The sequence below is a fragment of the Sminthopsis crassicaudata genome, chromosome 2 (assembly GCF_048593235.1).
Source record: "Sminthopsis crassicaudata isolate SCR6 chromosome 2, ASM4859323v1, whole genome shotgun sequence".
Lineage (NCBI taxonomy): Eukaryota > Metazoa > Chordata > Mammalia > Dasyuromorphia > Dasyuridae > Sminthopsis > Sminthopsis crassicaudata.
The window spans coordinates 272,483,727-272,498,067 of NC_133618.1; the positions used below are offsets into that span (position 1 = coordinate 272,483,727).

Genomic DNA, 14,341 nt, shown 5'->3' on the forward strand with positions numbered 1-14,341 from the left:
AATCATCAGCCTCAACCCCTCATTTTACAATGGAAAAAAATGAGACCCAAAGAGTTACCCAATGTCACACAGATGATATAACGGAACCAGAAGCTGAATCCCAAATCTTGACTCCCAGTCATTCTTGATGATCTTTTTCCACTATACTAGATGTGCTGTTGTCCTTAACTGCTCTATACAAGGACTTAAACCTTCTGGGAATGCTAAGTGGAATCCCAAGAGAATAATCTCTCACTGGAATATAGGAATTTAAAATTAACTCCACCATTATCCAGATCAGCTTCCTGATTCCACACAAGGGGATAGTAAAAGGCTTCAATGTATACAGATCAGGTAAGCATAATTGAAAATTGTAACCTAATTTACATAAAATTTTAGCTAATTAGTAAAAATAAACAGCTGACACCCATTTTTCTCAGTTCATAGAAAAAGGATTCCCACAATATAAACAAAGAAAGAACAAAGCTTTCTGCCAGAGATAACTCCTAGTTAAGTTTTGTGAAGGAGGGCCACAAACTTTTCCCTTCTCCTAATATTTACAGAAAAACATGATCCTTTTAATAACTTCCATGTCAATCAATCAACCAACCAATCTAAGCATTTACTAAATAGTGATTATATATCAAGCACTGTGCCCTGCACAAAAAAACAGTCCTTGTCCTCAATAAACTTACATTCTCTTGCTAGTATACATATAAGTACTCACAAAATACAAAACATAATCAAGCATGGATGACAGCTCTGTAACAAGGACAAAATATGACAATCACAGTACAGATAAAATAAGATGGAATTAAGGAGACGTACTTTTAGCCCATCTTCTGGGAAGTCCCTCAGCACCCAAATAGAATAGGAAAACACTAAATGCAAGTTCTCTGTGCCTAGAATAAGAAACACAAAGTATCACAAAAAGCAGGGGCAGCATTTCAGAAAAACCTGGACTTACATGAACTGATGCTGAGTAAAGTGAACAGAAACAAGAGAATCTTGTACACCAGATTATGTGATGACCAACTACGAATGATTTAGCTTTTCTCAGCAATACAGCGATCCTAGACAATTCCAATGGACTTGGGATGAAAAATGCCATTCACATCCAGAGGGAGAACTATGGAGACTGAATGTGGATCAAAGCATACTATTTTCACTTTTTAAAATTTGCTTTTTCTTTCTCGTGGTTTCTTTCCCTTTTGTTCTGATTTTTCTTTCACAATATGACTAACATTGAAATATGTTTTAAATGATTGTACATGTGTAACATATCAAATCTTGCTGTCTTGGAAGGGAGAAGGTAAAAGGAAGAGAGAAAAAATTTAGAACTCAAAATCTTAAATAAAAAAAAAAAAGGAACATTGTAAACTACCTTTACATGTAATTGGGGGTGGGGGGGAGGGGGTTGTAGGTGTACCACAGCACAAACTATGATTTAAAAGCTAAAAAGAAAATAACTCTAACACCAGACCCCTGGTGCACCAGCTCCAAATTCCACAAAGCAGACACTAGCACCAGTCTGCCAGGGGCCACCAGTTAAGTGCTTTCAGAGGAGAGAAACAAGACTGCCAAGAGTTAGAGATTGGCTACAATGAGGTATCTTTAAAGAAGACAATCCCTTAGTTCTTCTCCCAAATATTGGTACCCCAAAGGGGATGCTTACCCAGATGCTGAAGATATTGCACTGTCCTCTCATGACCTTTCAGGGGGGAGTTGGCTTTCTTAGACTGGTCCACCAGTACCTGTAAAGCTTAATAGAAACCCCCAAAATGCCATCACGAACCAGTCCCACTCCTCAGAGAATAAGCTTCTTATTATCCATACCAATCTATCCCCCAGTGGCCCAAGAGGTACGGGCAGGCAAACACTGAGAATCTCTTGGCATCACCTTTCTCATGAAGCCCCTTCTTCTCATAGAGGATGATCAGCTCACTGTATTTATGAGCCTTCTTCAACACATGTTCACTTTCTTCAATGTGGCAATGATTGTTCTCCAGACGCAGCAAAGGAGCCACCAAGGCCACGTTTGTCTGCAGAGGGAACACAATTTAGCATCAGATTTTCTCCGAGGATCTTCCTGTTCCCTCCCTGCTGCCTAGGCCCATGATGTATTGGGCCTGTACTGCAGGACTGCACAAACCAAAGAAAGCTTATGATGCCACTTAATGGGCAAAGGCCTAATATTGTCTTATCAAGTCAAGCAAGCTCATGCAGCTAAAGCAGCAAGATACCCTGAGGAACAGAGGAGATAGCATGTGCCAGGCAAGTCACTGCTACCACCTCTCCTCTGACCATAATGTAATTAAAAGGCAGGATCCTACGCCCATGGGCCCTAAGAATGCCAGTGAACCTCATCCCCAGGCCACAGCTCTGCTTGCAGTCTGGCCTCCAAAACCATTCTTGCCACAACCGACACTAATCACTGCACAACTGCTATTGAAAGGCAGTTCCCTGAGACAGCACTGCCTCCCAGACCACAGTCCTTCTTCCAGCCCAGCTTCCACTGCCAACTCCCAGGGGAGCAACTCTGTTTACAAGAAGTTAGCCATTCTTGCTATTAATGATACCAACCACTGAACAACTGCCACTGACTAGCAGGGAAACTTAAGAGCTCCAGGAACAGCAAATTTTCTAAACCACTGGGATAATAGCTACAGAGGAGGGGTCAGTCATTACTACTAACTGTACCCCATGAAGCTACAAGTCAGCATCTCTGAGGCAACAAGGCACCCAAAGAAAAGAGAGTGTTTTCCAAACAGTAAGTATTTAATAAATTTTTTTTTTCTCCTCTAGTTTGAACTTTCAGAGGAAAAAATGTGTTCTTCATGAGCTTGCCTCTCTTGCCTACCTAAATGAGACTTTGCTAGAGCTGAAAAAGAATAAGTCTTCTTTAGGTCCAAAGGAGAAAGCTTATCTTATCCACTAAACTCCTGGATCATCAGAAGCATGACAAACATTAGGACAATTGTTCCAATTCTCTGCCCAGCATGTTTTTGCCTCATTAGCACCAAGAGCCAGACAGCTTCTCTGCCAGTTCAAGGTGCTGCACTCACCTGAAGGTAGCATTTGAGTAAGGTGGTGTCTATGATCTGCAGAAGCTTTTTTTTGGACTTGATTGTGGGGGTACCTTCCATTAGGGGGGAGGTGCTCGACTGATGGTCAGAGTCATTGAGCTTCTTCACCAGTTGATTTCTTTTCTAAAAAGGCAATAAAGGAGGCATAAAAAACCAGAATTCCCCCAATCCTTCTCCTTGGCCAGCAGAGGAATCCATCTCACTGAAGCCCTCTCCAGACCTACATGGCCACTTGCCATTATCACAGAGACTATGTGAGTAGGATTTGGGGAAACTTGTGGCATTTTTTCACTAGTTAAAAAACTGCTTTGCTGCCACCCAAGTCTATTCTCTCTAACACCACGGAGCTCACAATCCCAAAGTAATCCAAACTATCAGTAATCCAAAGGGCATATAGGGAACAAGCTGACAAGGCACATGACCAATGATGACTTATGCATGAGTAGTAGCAAGAATACACCACAAAGGACATGTAGGACTGAAAAGCCCATGAAGAGTGGGAAAAAAAGAGGGATGTAGACTGGCCTGGTGACCTTATGGATCTAGGCAATGTCAGCAAGAATATTTCTCTCAGCCAAGGTAGACCATCACCTTCTCTGAAACTCAGAGTAAATAGCACACAACAGTACAAATTCTGCCATCCAGAAGACCAACAGGCCCCAAGTTAGTAATTTCTTCCAGAGGCAACTTGGTACAACCCATTTACATCACACTGGAGTTAGGGAGATCCCACTGGATCCAAATATATTCCACTGGAGCTGAGGAGATGATTCTGCCATGTGTATTATTTCCCTAAATCAGACATGTTTTCATCCCAAGCTGAAGATTTGTTCACATCTTAGAAAGTTGCCTGGCATCTGGGGGGAAAAGTGGGAGGACACAAAGTGACATGACTGAGATCATACAGACAGTATGTCAGTCAGAGACAGAACCTGAGCCCAGGTTTTTCCCAACTCTAAGGCCACTTCTCCAATCACCACACTCCACTGTCTCTCTTATACTCATATCTCCGAGACAGTAAAACCATGAGAACATCTCCAGAGTGTTAGATGGATCCTTTTTTAGAAGATTTATAAAAACACATGGATAAGAACCTCATAGGACCAAAAGGCTCGAGATCTGCCCTGAGTACGAGTGCACCCACACACCATGAACCCCCTAAGCAGCTAACTTCATTCCATCTTAATACATGAATCTGAGAATTCAAAGTTGGCACTGATGAAATTTGTGCTGGAAAACTTGGTGTAACCCAGCTACATTCCACTGGAACTAGGGAGAATGACTCTGCATGTGCTTTAGATCTCTAAATCAGAGGCATATACAGAAAAGCACTCTCTCTGGCAGTATGCCCAATCCTAATTCCAGAACATGGGACAATCAGCCCTGGAACTGAAAATCTATGATATTCTCTTTAAACTAGAGGCAGAAAGCCCACTTCCCTTGAATTTTACACCAAGCAAAGCATGGGGGGAGGGGGGAAAAGTTAATTTGGGATGCTTAAAGGCTGCCTGTCAGCCATTGCTCAGACAGCACTCTAGCCTTTAGCTCACAGGATGGACACAACACCCCAGGCTAATGCCAAGGGTGTGCCTATTGTCTATTGCTGAAATACACCTATCCTTATATCCATTTTCCCAGAAGCAGGATGGAGTGGCCAGCAGACCAAATATTCTATAAATACTTCCAAGTGCTTATGCTAAAAATAAAAATGTACAAACAGACTTGTGGAAATTTTGCAAAAGAAAAATAACTGAATTCTCAGAGATATTAACATACTTTTGAATGGGGGCCACCTGAAATAAGTAATGATCCTAGATGGCAGGGCCTGAGTCATGGATGCTTGGAGTAAAATAGTACTTTATTCTTTTAGAAATTACACTTACGCTCCAAAGGTAGCCACAAATTGCTATACCGTACACCTAGTAAAGCTGAGAGTCATACACAAGGTCAGCTTTCACTCCTGTTAGGCAAAAGGACTTATGAACAAAAAAACCAAGAAATCAGTGGGTCATCCAAGACCTCTTGACATCCTGATTTGTAGTCTTATCCACCACCAAACAATGCTAGACAGAACTCCCAACAAGAATCCCCATTCCCTAATTACCTGAGTCAGATAATCAATTAGAGCCAAATGAGCCTTCTCCAGTTCAGCCCCAGAGAGCACTGGCAACGGGTTGGGATATTGCAGCTGCTTCCTGTATTCAGTGGGCAGCAGATCAGGATACAAACCCATCACGTGGGTAGGATCTACATGGAAGACAAACATGACTTCTATGGAAGAGGCCCCAGAATTTTTTTTTTCTTGGACAAGTTTAATGAAAGATAAAATCCAAACAATTCTTTCTTGGCAACTTCAAAGCCTTAGCTTGAACCACCAGGACCCACATCTTTGCAGTCAATATAACATGCATCCATCTGGTTATTCATCTAGGAAGACCATACAATGCCAAGAACAAAGAATAACCATAAAGAGAGTGAGTAAAGAGACCACTTTCACCAACTTGTAAACAGTCTCTCAGTTAAAATGAATGAAAAATCTTCAACTACTCCATGCTATAGCATGAACAACAATGGCAGAAAATCTGTTCAATTAGGCCCATGGTTGGAACCAATGTCGTTCTACTGAATGATCAAATTTAAAATTTATTAGAGATTTTCAAATACCAAAGTAAGAAACCCAAATCTTTAGCCACCCAGAGCCTATTACAGTGTTTAATCTTATCTTACAGGAACATAGTTTTATCGAGATGGAAAGGACTTCAGAGACCATCTAATTCAATCTCCTCCTTTTGTAGGGTGTAGAAAAGAAAGCTAACTTGCCCAATATCAAAGCTAAGCTATATTCAAGTTCAAGTTACCAACTCCCAGTATAATAACATTCTTGACACAACAATGACCCATGTGGTTACCAGCTCAACCAAATTGGTCATTTGACATGAACAGTCTTAATTATTAATTACTAATATTATTAATTGAACTAATTAATTATTTGTGTTATTAGTTCATGGATAGGCAGGATTAAAATAATAAAAATGATAATTTTACCTAATCTATATATTCAATGCCATCACAATTAAATTACCAGGGGCAGTTAGGTGGCACAGTGGATACAGCACCAGACCTGAAGTCAGGAGGACCTGAGTTCAAATCTAGTCTCAGACACTTAACACTTCCTAGCTGTGTGACCCTGAGCAAGTCACTTAATTCCAATTGCCAGAACAATCCTATTATCTTGTATACAGTACATTTCATTTTGCTAGAGTTCATGGAGGACTTTCCAGATTTGTTTGTTTTTTCTGAGAGTATCCTGCTCATCATTTCCACAAAACAATAATATTTCATCAGAAACATGTACCACATTTTATTGAGCCATTCCCCAATTGATGAGTAGTATCCCCTCAATTTCCAATTATCTTGCCCTGAGAAGAGTTTCTATGAATAGTTTATATAGGTCAATTTCCTTTTATTTTTTAAAAAATCTTTTTGGGTATTTATGCCTAATAGTGGTATTTCTAGGTCAAAAGATATGTATGAATTTATAGCCCTTTAGGTACAGATCTTTTTTTTTTTTTTTTTTTTTGATCATTTATCAACTGGGGCAAGGCTCTTATTTTTTATAAATTTGACTCAGTTCCCTCTCTATGTTTGAAAAATGAAGCCTTATCAGAGAAACTTGCTTAGAAATTCTTTTTACAATTGCTAACTGAATTTTCCCCCATTTATTATCTTTCCTTTTACTTTGCCCATCCTCAAAAGTGTTTTGCTACTGATTACTTCCTCCCTCTAATATGTCTTCTCTCTCTTTTATCACCCTCCCCCCTTGTTATATCCCATTCCCCATCTATTTTCCTGCAGGGTAAGATAGGATTTTTATACCCATATTGAGTTCCTTCCCCAAGCTTTTTTTGCCTCTTTTTTTAAAGTGGCAGATAATTAGCACCATTTCACTTCTCCCAGTACATTTGTCTCTCACCCTTTAATATCATCATTTATTATGATGATTATTCATCAATTATTATTAAAAAAAATTATACCTTCATATTCAACTCATATCTGTTCCCTTTGTCTATATATACTACTTCTAATTGCTATAATAATGAGAAAATTCTAACAAATTACAAGTACAAAGGCCAATATCTTACACCATTTACCAAGATAAGGCCAAAGTGGATGCAAGACCTAGATATGAAGAGATAAAAAGAAAATCTGAAGAACATGGAACAGACTTATGGAAAGGCAAACAATTTACAAACAAATAAGAGGTAGAAAGCAATCTTACTTTGTTCTTATATTCTACTAAATCAAATAAACCCAAGCAACTCTAGTAATCAAATAATTACTGTCATTATCATAAATTTGAATTAGAGATGTGTATAGGAGAGAACAAAACTATAATAATTAATAAGCTTCAGTATGCGAGTTATTAAACATATACTGGATGTAATTTAACTTCAATACCTAAAATATACAAAGAGGAAAGAAAGGAAGAGTATTAAAAAGAATAGAAATTTTTGAGAACATCTACTATTGGGCTGTCTATAGGGTATATGATTTTATCAGACAAAGCATTCTGAGAGTATCTTTGACTTTCTTAATACTTTTTGTGGATTGAAAGAAGGGATGGGAGGAGGCAGGATCAAAAATTAAAATCAATAATTTTTAATGGCTTTCTTGACTTTGTTGGGCTTTCCACTTCCATAAAAATTTCCTTCTATAACAAGCTTTATGAAATCCCACTGTGTGCAAGGCATCAGTATGTAAAGACAAAAATCAAGCAGTCTCTGCCTTCAAGGAATTTTACTAGTTTACTAAGAAAAACAACTTATCCATGGATAAACCAATATAAAATATGTAAAATCACAATAATTATGAATGAGATGAGGTGAGATCTTTCAAGACAGTTGTGAAAATCAAGTAAGGCTTCATCTACTTGAGTTTGAGTAGGCCTGAAGATCTTTTGAGCACTGATTCAAGGGCATACTTAAGTCCCTTTCCTGCTATACTCCCATGACATCATTTTTTCCCTATTTCAATCAAATATGGGCAACTATGTACTTATTGGTCAAATTCAATTTCTTGGGTAGTTCACAAGTGTAGAATGGAAGACCCTCAGCCAATGAGATGAAGGTCAGAGGTGGAACAGGTATTTGCGTTAGGGATTTAAGTATCAAACCTGTCTTAAAAGGTGCCTCCTCCCTTTGATTGCCTGCTCAATGGAGGATGATTCTCCCGAGAACATACAATAAACTTTTGTTTTGCTTCTAGAGATCTCTCCAGCTTTTTTTAAAATGGTGGCCCCTCACCATTTCTGAATCACACAATTACATATTACCCTATTCTGAGGGGCAGCTAGGTGGCACAATGGATAGAGGACCAGCCTTGAATTCAGGAGGACCCAAGTTCAAATCTGGTCTCAAACACTAACACTTCCTAGCTATGTGACCCTGAACATGTTACTTACCCCCAGCCTAAGGAAAAACAAAAAAACAAAAAACAAAACGTATTACCCTATCCTGGTCCACTTCTCAAAATCTAATATTGCTTAAGGCTGAGCTAATAGTTAACAAAACTATTACTGAATAGATCATGAATTTTTTATAATAAAACTAATTATAAGTAATTTACATACACATAGTTCTTTTAAGTTTTGCAGAGCATGTTACATATACCATTTGATTTGATTCTCATGATTACCCTCTAAGGTAGATACTATTATTATTCTCAACTTACAAATGAAGAAACTAAGGTTCAAAGATGTTAAGGACTTGGCCAGGGTCACATAGCTTAGTTAAGTGATGGAACAATTTTTGAGTGCATTTCTTTATGCCTCCAGTTCCAGGGTCCTCATAGCTAATAACCTACATTTCAATTAAGAATCACTCTAGGAAACTCCAAGCAAGACAATGGAAAGGGATCTTCCCCTGTTCTACTATCTCAAATGCAGCAAAGACAGCTTTTACTCCCTTTTTTTGGGGGGGGGATCTGCATCAGTCTTGCTTGGGTAATAGCTACCAAATAAGGCCAGGACATTTTGTAACCATGAGGCAAAGCAAGACTCCAGGCCTACTCCTTTTGAAAAACAAGAAATTAATTCTCAAGATCCCTGTCAATGTTAAATTCCCAGAGAGCACTACCCCAAATATTGGACTAACAGTTTTTATAAAAGCAATAGTCCTACAAATAACCACCTCGATTTATAAGGCACCTTCATGTTTTCTAATGTACTATTCCCACAACAATCTGGGATGTTCCTAAGAGCAACCATCATGATCCCCATTTTATAAATAAGTCAACTGGAGCTGCAATTAATTAAATTGTCAAGGATCACATAGCTACTAAGTGTCAGGGTTATGACCTGAACCCAGATCCTAGTGAGCTTTTGAGTCCTATGCTTTTCCCACCATACCATACTGCCTTTTAAGGAAAGGTCGTAGCTGCTAGAGACTACAGACCTTGCACTGACAAAGGACAGAGCAACCAATGGTATTCACTATATAAACATACACTAATATGTTTAATTTGCCTTGCTTATGAGTTTCCTCAACCTAAAAGGATTCTTTTCTCAGTATCTTCTGGTATGCCATCAACACTTGATTTAATAATGACAAGATTATTCCCCTATTCCTTACAAGGAAAACCACTGTGGTACTAATTAATTCACCATTCCACACAATCTTTTCTAGATGCTAAAGCTATTAATGAGTTACAAAGCTTAGGACTCTTCTTTCATATGTAGCAGCATCTTCATTCAATCACAAAGAGGAATTCAGACTAAATTTAGTGCCCCATTGCTCCCTAAGCTGATGGAAGTTTGCCATCACTTCTCACCAAAGGACACTAATTTTTAACTTGACAGCTTAGCTACAAGACAGTAGTAGCTGTAGTGATCTGAACAACAGAATAAGTTAAGAGAGCTATATCCTCCTCAGCTTTCTCAAGTCTTCAGTGCTATAAGACTTTTTATAAATAGAGTCTAATCCCACCTGACTGCTACCCACCCACCTGCAAAAGTGGTCTGACAAACTCTGCCTCCAAAGAAGAGATACAAATATGTACCTCTTTCCCTCCTTTATAGAGGATAGGAATTATAAGTGTAATACACTGCATATACTGTTGGACATGGATGATAGGTTGATTAATATTGGTGAACTGGCTTCCCATCTCCTCTCTATACTGTTCCAAAGGGCTCACCTAAGTAGGGGAAGAGAGGGAGAATATAAATGAAGGTAATATGAAAATAAATATTCCAAATAAAAAAATTTAAATTATAAATGTCTGAATCCAGTGAAAAGAAGACATTACATTCTTTCCAGAATTAGCTCATTTTCCTAATATTATCATTAAATGAAGAGGAAAAGGGAACAGAAAATGATCTACATACTTGGCTCTAGGATCTAGACGACATTACTCATTGTCACCCTTATTTGTCAAAGGATAACAACTCTTCTGAGTTTTTCAGCAATCGGTGGCAGAGTTCATTGCAACCTAGATCTCACATTTCTTTCTCCTATGTTTTACACAGTACAATTACTGGTATACAGCCACCAATCTATCAAAAAGATAATTTGCAAAATGACCAAAGAGCCATTTTACATTTTTCCTTCAGGATCTCAAAGGTTATTCCAGTAATGTGTAAATTCTGGGGGGGCCCTATCAAGCTTAGAAGTCTTTGAATATATATCTGGTGACCAAGAGCATTTCTGTTGTCCAAGAATTAGCTAAGTCCAAATATTTTCAATCCCTGATTGTCTGCAAATAATTACTATTCTACCTACAATTCTTTAAGACTACCTACTTAATTATAGAGGGGATGCAATCTGCGTCAGTGAAGGGAGTATCCCTGCTGATAAAATTATAGATTTTTGAATTATTTAAGTTTATACTTAGTTAGGGCTCCCATTCTTTTCATTTGTAGCCTCAAACAATAACTAGCTATGTGATCCTGGACTAGTCATTTTATCGCTATCTGCCTCAATTTCCCCAACTGAAAAATAAGAATAATATAATAATCACCTACCTGTAGGACTATCTTGAAGATCAAATGAGGTAATATTTGTAAAGCACGTAGCATAGTTTCTGGCACACAGTAAATTCTATAAAAATGCTCATTCTTTTTTCTTTCCTAAGGAATTTTAAGTTCATTTGAACAGGAAGCAAATATCCCAGTAGAGACTGCTCAGTGATAATTACTGCACTTTATAAAGGACAATGACAAATCCAACTCAGAAATCTCCAACTGAGAGATGTGGAGCAGATATAAAGGTAAGGAAGATAAAAAGTTTAGAAAGTCACTCCAGTTGAGATTAAAAGACTGCCCTTTTCACGACTTATTAATGTTCTGAGTGGGAATAATAATAACCACCACCAAAACAACAATTAGTCTCTTTTATATAGCATTTTAAGGTTTACAAAACATTTCTGTTACAACAACCACATACTGTTATTATCATCTCCATTTTTTAGATGAAGAAACTGAGAAGTGAAGGTGATGGGAGTTGAGGTCCCTTTAAGATTCCTTTCTAATTGCCCAACCCATGGCTGATCTTGATTCACAAATCCTAGTCAAAGGCACTCTTTGAATATCCAGGCCCAGCCCCCACCATCAGCTCAGCTTCCCCCAGCCCTCACCTGATCTGAGCTAATTGAAAAGCCCGCCAGAACTTAGGGGTACTGCCCATCATCTTTTGGGTTGAAAGAGGTGAGCCGGAGCGCTCTCATTGCAGGAGTCCTCCCAGCCAACACATGGTATCCTTCTAGCCATGTAGGGGTTCCTGCCCGCCCAGCGGCCACCTCTGGACCTGGCGTCTTTGTAACTGAACTTTACTTCCAAATTCCTAAAATAAACCTTTTATTTAGCAATCTAGGTTTTCGGGCCTGTAAATTCATTTTACAGGGGACACAGCGCCTCATGGGATTATCTTATTATCTATGCACTGAGAAATAGGATTCCTCCTTTCCTTTCCCTCATTAAAGGGGCCTCCTCAGAGTTACACAGCTAAGTATCAGAGGCAAGCCTCAAAATCAGGCTTCTGCCAAGCTGAAGGCCAATGATCAATCTACTACACTGGGCTGTCTCAAAAGGCAAGAAAGGGCAAGAGCAAACAGCATAAGAACTAATCTGTATGGATTAACCCAAACTGAGCATACAAACACTCCAATCTTCTAGTTCTGAGTAATAAGATCTTATAAATCATCAGCTCATAGGATCCTAGTTTTGGGGCTGAAAGGACTTGGCAACCTAATGCCCTCATTTTACACATAAGAACCCTGAGGGCAAAAAAGCTCAATCAGCTCATCCTGATAAACATAGGTAGTAAATGATGGGACTGGTCAGGATTCATACCCAGAGATCCTAAGTCCAAATTCAGCTCTTTTTCTGCACCCCAGGAGAACACTAGGACCCTTCTGAGAAACTGCCTTCAAAGTTATACTATACTCCAACATGGGACACAGACCATACATGACCATGGCAATCACATAATAAGTACTTAGCAGTACCTACTACTGTGTGCTAAACAATGTGCTGGGGATTTGATGAAAGGCAAAAGACAGTCCCTGCTCTCAAGAAATTTACAATTCAATACAGGGACAACATGCAAAAGAGATACATATGCAAACAAGATACTATGAGCTAAATTAGAGATAATCAACTGAAGGAAAGCTAAAGACTTCTTGTAGAAGGTAGGATTTTAGAGTAACTTAAAGGAAGACAAGGAAGTCAGGAGGTAAGGATAAGAGATGGACTTCTTGTGCAAGGAAAGGAAAGGAGTACCACTGAACGGAAGAGTAAGTAGAGTAGAGCTAAGGGGGAGAGGAAATTAAGAGTATGAGGGATAAGAAGACTGGAAAGGTAGGTAGGGAACAGATTATTAAAAGACAAAGTATTTTATATTTAGTTTTGGAAGAAAGAGGGAACCACTAGAATTGACTAAATAGGAGAAGAGAGAAGAGGGCAAATGACATGGTCAGATCTATCCTTTAGGATCAATTTTACAATTGAGTGTATAGACTGGAAAGGAGAAAGACTTAAGGCAAAGAGATCAATCAACAGGATATTGGAAAAGTCCAGGCAAGAGGTAATGAAGGTCTGTATCAGAAGAAAGAAGGGAGTGCATAAAAGAAGGATTATGAAGATGGAAACAACAGAACTTGGCACATAACTGGATGGGGAAGAGGTAAGAAAGAATGAGGGACAAAGAATGACAGCTAGATTGCAGGCCTGGGTGATGGAGAGGATGACGGTACCCTTCTTAGCAGAGGGGAAGTTAGGAAGAGGGAATGTTTTAAATACATTGATTTTAAAACATTTATAAGATATTCATTTAGAAACATCCAATAGGCAGTCAGGGATATAAGATTGGAAGTCAGGAGAGATGTTAGGATTGGACAAATTAATCTGAGAATCATTTGCATCAAGATAATATGAGGTTAAACTGTAAATAAAGAAATACTGCCATCTACAGGATCTTGCTAGGTAGCAGATTTAGTTTCCTTATTCTTATCCCTACTATCAGTGCTGAATTTTGCTCTCCCATCACCCTAATCCTAGCCCACATCCACTCCTCACCTGTGCCAAGTTTTGCAAAGACTTGCATGGACTCATCGAAACGTTTCTGACAGAAGAGGTTAAAAGCAAACAGGTTCTTAATGTGATGGATCTGCTGTCGCTTCTCACTGTCAGAATCATCTTTCATTTCCTACCAGGAAGAAAGCAAAAGTAAAGCTCAATGTTCTCGGCCTCACTTAAAAAACAAATAATCAAAAAACATAACCAGACAAGGAGATTTCCTGGGTAAAGTAATAATAGTAATGCGAAATTAGCTTAGTAAAGAGCCAAACATTTAAGTTTCCTTGTGTCTAGGAGGGGACTTGCCTGGGAGATCAAGAAAATGGAACTAGGAGAAATCCACTGATTTGGACTTCATCAGGAGTTCCTTTTTGTTTTCCCCTTAACAGATGAAATACAACTATCCTCTCATCTTTTTTTCCAGTTTTAGAGGAAAATGTTTTTGTCTTAAGATTAACATCTCACTCCCCAGCCTGTGTCCCATCCCTGTTCTTCTTTTCCTCTAGGATTCTTCCTTTCCTTTACAGGATACTTCCCTAGACCTTGAAACATGCTTACATCTCTCATCTCCAAAATACAGTTTCCATGTTTTTAAGAATCTGTCTCCACTTCCCATTGAAATCTGAATTTTTTCCTCCATCATTCAAATGAAGTTTTACTTGACTTCTTATCAAATCCAATGGTCTTTTTTTCTCCCATTCCTATCCTC

General features: G+C 38.7%; 1 protein-coding gene across 2 annotated transcripts in view; it reads right to left on the minus strand.

The window, feature by feature from the left end:
* Nucleotides 1-14,341, minus strand: part of VPS39 (VPS39 subunit of HOPS complex) — a 58,031-nt gene that overhangs the window by 17,710 nt on the left and 25,980 nt on the right. For both annotated transcript variants that reach the window (XM_074289370.1, XM_074289371.1), the window contains exons 11-16: nucleotides 13,633-13,762; nucleotides 5,170-5,312; nucleotides 3,045-3,188; nucleotides 1,880-2,021; nucleotides 1,655-1,741; nucleotides 808-881 (exon numbers count right to left, since the gene is read on the minus strand). In XM_074289370.1, the coding sequence (XP_074145471.1) occupies nucleotides 808-881; nucleotides 1,655-1,741; nucleotides 1,880-2,021; nucleotides 3,045-3,188; nucleotides 5,170-5,312; nucleotides 13,633-13,762 (720 nt within the window). The remainder of the gene's footprint in view (nucleotides 1-807; nucleotides 882-1,654; nucleotides 1,742-1,879; nucleotides 2,022-3,044; nucleotides 3,189-5,169; nucleotides 5,313-13,632; nucleotides 13,763-14,341) is intronic.